We start from the raw sequence: 8,600 nt of genomic DNA, 5'->3' as shown, positions 1-8,600 counted from the left end.
ATTTTTGTTTTTTGTTAAATTTTATTTAATTAGACTCGTCATACGATGAACATCTTGGTTGAAGACGTCAACGGAATCTTTTGAATCTGAATATTCGAAAAATTATTTAATTTACATAAAAATAGACCATCAAATTATATTTAACAGAAATTACATGAGAATAATGTTTTGAAATGACTATAGAAAAAAAAATCACCTGTTCAACAATATTGATTTTGAAAACTCGGCCTCAGAATTACCTTGAGATAAATTCTCGTCTTTATGTCCGTACACGTGATATGCAAATCTAAAATCAGCTAAAATTCAGAAAAAAGAAGGCGCCCGTTAAGGTCCTATTACACTACGAGTTGCGATTGGGATTGCTGTTGACGTTTGCGGCTCGACCAATCAGCTGGCCAGCTGCTTCGCTCCGATTGGTCGATCCGATAGAGCAGTGTAATACAGCCTTTAGATTTCTTTGTCCCGATTATTCGCAATCTAGCGGTTGGCAAGACTGATTTCACTATTTCGAATTGACCAATGGCAGCCGAGGCAAGCCGCTATCTCGACGTTCAACGTCGCAACTATCAGTTTGAAGCGATTTTCAGTTGTACTGCCGTTGTTTGAGCGCACGTGAATTTGTGGAGGTACGTTGAATCGTTACGAAATGTCGGATTTCAAGCAGCAATATAAGAATCCACGTCCGGGTTTCGGACATGTGGATCAAAGTAGACTTCTACGCACTTATAAGCATGCGGAAAATCGCAAGGAAGTGAGAACGCGAGCCTTCCATAATAATCGCAAATTAGAAGATGTCTCGGTACCCACCAGTCCGCAAACCAGTAAGTTGACGAAGAGCTTCTAATTGTTTATTTTTTATTCAGCTGTACTGCTCAAGAATCATTGACAATGTTTGGTGGTTAAATATTAAATATTAAATAAAATCAACACAATTACATGTCATACATTTGATATAATTCTGAATAAATTTTGATAGCTTTTATAAATTTTAAGTTTGCTAATAAAATTCTATTTAATAGTTAACAGCAAGAAAATATAATGCCAATTATATATAAATATATAAATGATTAAATATAATGTATATATGTGTGTGCAATAGAAGTTGCTTTTCTTTATAAAGGATAACTGAAAATCAAATGATTAACCTTTGCCAATATGTTTCCTATAAATAGAAACAAGAAAAAAATATAAACATAAAAATGGAAAAATATAAATATTGATTCAATAAATGTCATGTTCATCTTGCTTTAGTACCAAACTAATCTTTATGATGAATTCTTTTCATAAATTAACTTTTATGATATACTTTCACTTTTACTTTGTATAATACACTTTTACACTTCTCCATAAATAAATTGAGTAAGCTGAAATAAGAAACATAGCTAGAATAAACAGATTAGATAAACATTGCCAATTTATATTCTTACATTTATTTTATTATTTATATATCAACAGTAAATTTGTGCTATTATCTTTATATTTAATATTTTTATTATAACTTTTTAATGAAATTTTTGGATCAATGTTAATATAATTTTTCTTGTTTATACTCCTAAAACATACTGATAAATGTTGATCATTTAACATGGGGACATCCTGTTTATATGAAAAATGATAAATATCCTTCCTTTTCGTAATTTATCTATATTCATGTTAATTTATATAATGTTAAATTTACTAATCAGGAGCAAAAATCTATCTATTATTTTTAGCTGAAGATATTACAGATACACGTATGAAAAAATTAATAAAATGGAAAGAAGAACGCAATAGGAGGAAGAAGTTGGAAAATGTTACAAAAAAACCTGCATTTAAAGTTGGTATCGTTCATCACTCTTTGTGTTCTCCTGTGATTCGGAGCAATGTGTCAACTGCAGTTGCAAAAACATCTAAGCAAGCAACACAGTCAAATAATGTACAAAAACGGATTACAAAAGTTACAGAAAAACGATTATTAGCTAAAGCAGCAGCTATGCATGTTGCTAAGCAATCAGCTGCTACTACAAAGAATGCACCTTTAACTTCAACAAAACATCTCATGAATATCAAGAAGCCAACATCTAATAAAAAACAAAAATCATTCGCTCCTCCTAATCATGAATTTAGACCTCCGTCTGGGTTGCATGAAATGCCTCTATTTGGTATGGTACCAATAGAACAAACGCCACAAGAGAAGGGAGATTTCTTCATACAAGACAAATCAACAGCATGCAAAGAAATTGATATAAAAAAAGAGAAGGATATATCATCACAAAAATCATATGCAGAAATTCTTGATACCAATGATACTACAGCAAAATTTAAAACTTCTACAAGTCCAAAGTTATCATCAAATAAACGAAAATCATCAGAGAAATTAAATGAATCAATTTGTGAGCCACATGATGTTACATTTGAATCAAATAAAACTACAACTAAATCATCATCGAAAAAACAGGCAATACAAGACTCCTTGATAAATAAATCTTTAGACAATATTAATATGAAAACACCCTCACAAAAGAGTATTTCAAGTGATACATCTTCTGGTAAAGAAAACTATATTATGGAAGACCTCATTGTCTTTTCTCCGTATCTTACACTGAACCGTGGCAAGAAGAATGCCAGAAAAGAACAACAGCAGCGACTTGGCATTGGTCACTTATCCTCCAATGAAATTCCAACCAAAGACACTGTTATGAAAAATTTAAATATATCTGTGGAAGAAGAGGAACGCACCGCACAGTACTTCAAGTTTCTGTTGTACAAAGAAACGGAGAGACTTAAGGAACTTTGTAGAAAATGGTTGGACATTAAATTAGAAAAGGATGTTCCAGATGATGCTACGTACGAAATAAATCAAGCAGTAGGACAGACAAATTTGCTAATAAATAAAAAATTTGAAAGATTTCGTAGTTTAGTGGAAGACTGCGAAGTTGGAAAAGGAGAAAAACTGGTTACATGCAGAGATTTGCAAGGATTTTGGGATATGGCATATATGGAAGTCATTGATTGTGACTCACGATTTGAGAAACTAGAGCAACGTCGAAATAGAGGATGGCAAGAGGAAGAATGCATCATTGCTGCAGCCAAACCTGCTGCCAAAAAACGAGTGCCTATTAAAAAACAAATTGTATCTTCAAAGCCAAGTTCGCTACGATCATTAATCTTGGCTGCCAGAAGAAAGAAGATGGAAGCGAAAATATTAAATGAAGAAGATACGGAGCTCCAAGATACAAATATAAATGTGAAAGATTCTACACCTTCCCAGAATATTAGAAGATCTGCAATTTTTGACAATAAAACTAACACTCAACACAGTACAAGGAAATCTAAGTCCCACGATCTTACTTATGTGCTCAAGTCGACTTCTGCTCGACGTGAAAGCTCTAGAACAAGCTTAGAACAGAAAGTGCAATTTTCCAACAATAAAAACAAAAAAATAAAGAGTCCATATGTAACTATGAAAATAAGTCGAATGTGTAAAACACCAGAAGTTCAATTAGATGACACAATATCATATATTAATTCTGATCAAACGCCTGCTAAGAGTATATTAAAGAAATCGGAAGAGTTAATAGATAAAGAGATCCGTGTAAAATCTACACATAAAGTCAATTTTGATGATCAGATAGCTCTGAATAAAGTTCCCCTTGATGAAGAAATGCAAACTAAATTAAGTTTATCCGCTGCTTTAAGCAGGATAGACAGTCTCAATTTGGAGGAATTTAGTCCACAAAAGTGCATTAACGCTGAAAGAAAATTAGACTTTGAAACCGAAGATTCTGATGACAGTTTTGATGATGTTAACGAGATTTCGGCTGAAATACAAAGATTAAAAGAAAAACCAAATGACTCTAAATTATCTGTTCAAAATACTTTTACTTCTAATGCGTGTTCATTTAATGACACAACATTCTCTATATCTGATAAAGAATCATCACCAGGTGATGTAAAAATATCTAGAAAGAAAGCAAAAATAGATATAAATATTATATCTGCAACACCATTGCCAACTCACAGTGAGACATCTTTTACCTCTGAAACAATTTCAAATACGACAGACAAGGAAAATCATGATGTGGGAATAAGAATACTTAGAAATAGAACTATTACAATAAATAACACTCCCAAAAACGATAGCAAAATGGTAAGTTATATATAATGTTAATAATCATGTTAAATCTTTTTTAATATTTAGAATATTTAATGTTATAACTATAGAATAACATCTTAACAAATATATAATATTTAATAACAATTTTTTTATACCTCTTGTACATACATCTATTATACATAAATATATTTATATAGTATTTTATTATAATAAGTAGAAACTAATCAAATAAAAAAATTTTTAGATGACTCCAAAAAGAAGCATTAGTAAAAAGGAAAATAAGAGCCCTGTAAAATCACGTAAAACAAGTTTATTAAAATCATCACAAAAGGATGGAAATAAATACATGACACCAAATAAAGACAATACAGAGATGGAAAATACGATAGAGAATATTGATAAGAAAAGAAGATCAGCTCGAAAAAGCGTTGCATTTAGTGGTAACATTTTTTGAATTTATATGTATATATTAGAAATAATATAAATATATATATATATATATTAGAAATCATATACATATACTTCATGTAATCATATTTTGTTACAGCAGAAGCATGTTTAGCATGTGCTGAAAACAAACCAGTGCTACCTATGACTCCTCATTCAAAACGAAATCGTAGTAAGACGCCCTCGAGACGAAGTCGAAGCAAACATGCGTTTGATGAAGATCTTATATCATGGGATACATTGAAACAACGTAAGTTTTATCAATAACATAACAAAAGAAGTATGTAATAATTACATAACAAAATATTCTATTGAAATTGATTTATTTTAGCTCCTAATAGAGTTACGAGATCAAGTTTGAAAAATTAATGCCTTTCCATTACTTACATTGATATATATTTATTATATGTTGTATTTAATAAGTAATACGCTATAATTAAAAATTTTTATATATAAATGACATTTTAGCAATGTGTACACACATAAATTAATGTACTATATAATAATCGACTGTTATCTTGTTTATTATAATTGAATATTCATCATAAGAGGTATTTTTTAATATTTTTATAATTTTATATCTGATATAATTTTATTTCTGAAATAGCATTTCTGCATCTGTGCTTTTGTAGAATTTTAGATGTAGGCATTTAGATATAACAAAAAAATTGTAGAATTATTTCATTATAAAATTACTAAATAAAAATCAAATTATAAAAAAATTACAAGGTATAAAAACTGTTTTAAGCTAATACTATGAGTAAAGATTTATAAAATATAATTTATAAATTTTATTATCATACAAAATATTTAATTTTTTTTTTTTTTTTTTTTTTTACATGAATATTGTAAATAAACTATGATCTAAAATTATATTTTATTTAAGAAACCCACCATAATCTCACACTATTGTCTCTGTGCTTTTTAATATCATGTTGTCTTTGGCCGGAAGTAGTTGCTATTATTGGTAAACTTCTATGTAAGCTTGTTCCATTTATGCAATCTTTAGACAACTTTATTTTATATTTTGGATTCCAATCTTCATAATCTATATTTTCTGGTAATTCCCACACAATGATATTTCCATCAATACCACCTATAAAATAAATAATATCAATAAAATACACTATATATTTTATACACTATATTCTTATTCCATTATTATTTTATGTCTACTAACTCACCAGAGATTATTTCTTTACTGTCGGGTGTGATAGCAAACTGTATTCTTTGATTAGTATCCGACTGTCTTCCCTCAAAAGAATAAAGAACAGTTCCAGGATTACGAAGATCCCAACATAAAAATTCATTATTTTTTCGAACAACAGAGAACAATTTCATTCCACAAGAACTAAATTCAACTTGGGTAACCCCACTTCCAGTTTGGAAAGTGCAAAGTGGTCCATCTTTGTACAATCCTAAAATATAAAAAAATATAAGTAAAATACAATCAAAAATATTTCAAGAATATCCTGTAATAAGTAGTTTTATGTAGAAATTATTAAGTAGAAATTTAGACATTAAGTAGACATTAAGTAGAAAGATTATATATATTAAATAGAAAATAGACATTATTAAGTAGAAAATACATACCAATATACTTAGAATATGTGCCAAGGGCAATTAGACCTGGCATGATTGGATTTTCACGAATACATGAGACTAACCCAATCATATTTGGAAAATCGTGTTTAAATTGAATGGTATTTGTTTGACGTCCAGGGCGATCCGTATCAAAAGTTCTCACAGCATTTTTGAAGCCACACCATATTTCTCTTCCTGAATTTACAAATTGAACACTAAGAGAGGCTTCTATTTCATCCACGCTGAAAAAAAGATAAAAAGAATAAAAAGATACTCTTACATTCAAATCTCAAAATAATTCAAATCAAAATAAATATAAATACTGATACTAACTGATTGTAAGCTTGATATGTTGCACGCAGGTCTCCTGTAAATGCATCCCACAAATGAACAGGACTCTCTCTACTAGTACTGAGAAAGCAACATGTTATAGGCTCCCACGAATTCATAAAGGGATACCAGCAAACATCATATATAAGACCTCCTTCTTTAACAGTCAGAGCAGGCTTAAAATCGGTCTGTATAAAGTTGGATGGAAATTGGCCAGAGTATAACTCTCTGGGGAGCTCATATATACGTATCCTAAAGTCTTCTGATGGTACAAGTAAGCATGTCCCATCTGGGGACCATTGGCAACCTTTTGTAAAATTCTCATACAGATCTGTAGGCTGATATTCTTTAGTAGCTACACATAATGGTCTCGGTGCTCTAGACCAGTTGTATTGAATACAGGTAGATTCTGTTGATTCATCAATATCACTTGAATTTGTACTTCTTGGCTCGGTTATATTTACAACTTCACTATTTTCTATTTCTTCTAATGTTGTAGGATTTGTTATTCCTTCTGAGAATAATGTTGTATCATGGGTTACCTATAATTTAAGAGGTTATAGTATAAGTTTGAAAATTGATTACTATACAATTTGTTCGACTAATATTATATGAAAATATTAATAATTAATGATTAAAATATAATCTCTATGTATCTCTCTCTCTATTAAACTTACAGATGAAGTATGAAGGTGAATTTCATTTGAGGTTATATTTGTTTGCTTGCTAGATTGATCGTAAATTTTACTATTCGTTAAATTATAAGAGTCTTCAGTCTGCATTTCTGATTGTATTTGGTCATCTTTTTTTCTGCCTTCTGCGTCATCTTGGACTTTATCATTTTTGTTTAAAGCTTCACTTTGCGTTGTTATCAATGACAAACGTGATTCTACTGCGACTTCATCACATTCCATTTCCATTTCTTCACTGTACAAACAGAGATCTTTTTCTTCTAAATTTTTATATTTTTTTCACATAAGTAAAAATTACGAGTGATACTGTCCATTTCATTGTTAAATTCCTTCTTGCAGAAATGCCATATTATTGTGTGTACTCTCTCTCTCTCTCTTTATAGTGTATATTATTTATAGTGTATATTATTCATAACAATTACATCAATAATAATTTTATTTTATATATATTTTATATATTATATATAAAATGCCATTATTTTATTATTTCATTATTTTCTACAGTTTTTACTGTATATGCAGAATTTTCTATATCATTGTGTATATACTCTCTCTCTCTCTCTCTCTCTTTATAGTGTATATTATTTATGGTGTATATTATATATATATTCTAACAATTTTATTTTATATATATTTTATACATTTTATATAAAATGCCATTATTTTATTATTTTATTATTTTCTACAGTTTTTACTGTATATGCATCAGCTAGAATTTTCTATTGATAAAATGCCATATTATTGTGTGTACTCTCTCTCTCTCTTTATAGTGTATATTATTTATAGTGTATATTATTCATAACAATTACATCAATAACAATTTTATATATATTTTATATATATATATATTTTATATATTTTATATAAAATGCCATTATTTTATTATTTTATTATTTTCTACAGTTTTTACTGTATATGCAGCTAGAATTTTCTATTGATAAAATGCCATATCATTGTGTGTACTCTCTCTCTCTCTCTCTCTCTCTCTCTCTCTCTCTCTCTCTTTCTTTATAGTGTATATTATTTATAGTGTATATATTATATATTCTAACAATTTTATTTTATATATATTTTATATATTATATATATATATATATATATATATATATATATATATATAATATATACAGTAAAAACTGTAGAAAATAATAAAATAATAAAATAATGGCATTTTATATAAAATATAAAAAAAAAATATATATATATATATATATATATATATATATATACCTATATATATATATATATATTTTTTTTTTATATTTTATATAAAATGCCATTATTTTATTATTTTATTATTTTCTACAGTTTTTACTGTAGAAAATAATAAAATAATAAAATAATGGCATTTTATATAAAATTTTATGCAGAATTTTCTATTGATAATAAAAATAATGATTCGTATTTATTATTTTTGGTACAATCAAAACGATTCAAATAAAGCGGGGTTG

General features: G+C 28.3%; 2 protein-coding genes across 3 annotated transcripts; one reads left to right on the top strand and one right to left on the bottom strand.

Annotated features, from left to right (window-relative positions):
* Positions 1-562: 562 nt before the first annotated feature.
* On the top strand, positions 563-5,184 carry LOC145948899 (uncharacterized). 2 transcript variants are annotated; one of them, XM_083058477.1, is made up of 5 exons: positions 563-821; positions 1,713-4,129; positions 4,341-4,536; positions 4,647-4,793; positions 4,875-5,184. In XM_083058477.1, exons 1-5 carry the CDS (start codon positions 647-649, stop codon positions 4,910-4,912), a joined length of 2,973 nt encoding a protein of 990 aa, XP_082914603.1. In that variant the 5' UTR covers positions 563-646; the 3' UTR covers positions 4,913-5,184. The 2 variants fall into 2 exon arrangements, with proteins under 2 accessions (XP_082914603.1, XP_082914602.1); XM_083058476.1 differs by having other exon boundaries at positions 4,644-4,793; positions 4,875-5,181.
* Positions 5,185-5,363: 179 nt separating this feature from the next.
* On the bottom strand, positions 5,364-7,507 carry Wdr79 (Telomerase Cajal body protein 1 homolog). The gene is made up of 5 exons (XM_083058478.1): positions 7,135-7,507; positions 6,461-6,999; positions 6,137-6,369; positions 5,728-5,961; positions 5,364-5,639 (listed from the first exon to the last, which is right to left on the bottom strand). The coding sequence occupies exons 1-5, from the start codon at positions 7,375-7,377 to the stop codon at positions 5,425-5,427; spliced, it is 1,464 nt and encodes a 487-aa protein (XP_082914604.1). The 5' UTR covers positions 7,378-7,507; the 3' UTR covers positions 5,364-5,424.
* Positions 7,508-8,600: the final 1,093 nt, after the last annotated feature.

Source organism: Prenolepis imparis, unplaced genomic scaffold, assembly GCF_030444845.1.
Source record: "Prenolepis imparis isolate NDT839.2.m4 unplaced genomic scaffold, iyPreImpa1.0 SCAF_2, whole genome shotgun sequence".
NCBI lineage: Eukaryota > Metazoa > Arthropoda > Insecta > Hymenoptera > Formicidae > Prenolepis > Prenolepis imparis.
This window is presented reverse-complemented; position numbering and strand designations above follow the sequence as displayed.

Bases quoted from the DNA above. Each gene is read 5' to 3' on its own strand.
- LOC145948899 (XM_083058476.1), top strand. From the start codon at position 647: ATGTCGGATTTCAAGCAGCAATATAAGAATCCACGTCCGGGTTTCGGA. The intron at 822-1,712 runs GTAAGTTGACGA...TATTATTTTTAG, and splicing joins ACCCACCAGTCCGCAAACCA to CTGAAGATATTACAGATACA. The intron at 4,130-4,340 runs GTAAGTTATATA...AAAAATTTTTAG, and splicing joins CCAAAAACGATAGCAAAATG to ATGACTCCAAAAAGAAGCAT.
- Wdr79 (XM_083058478.1), bottom strand. From the start codon at position 7,377: ATGGAAATGGAATGTGATGAAGTCGCAGTAGAATCACGTTTGTCATTG. The intron at 7,000-7,134 runs GTAAGTTTAATA...CTTAAATTATAG, and splicing joins TTCACCTTCATACTTCATCT to GTAACCCATGATACAACATT. The intron at 5,962-6,136 runs GTATGTATTTTC...TTTATATTTTAG, and splicing joins CACATATTCTAAGTATATTG to GATTGTACAAAGATGGACCA.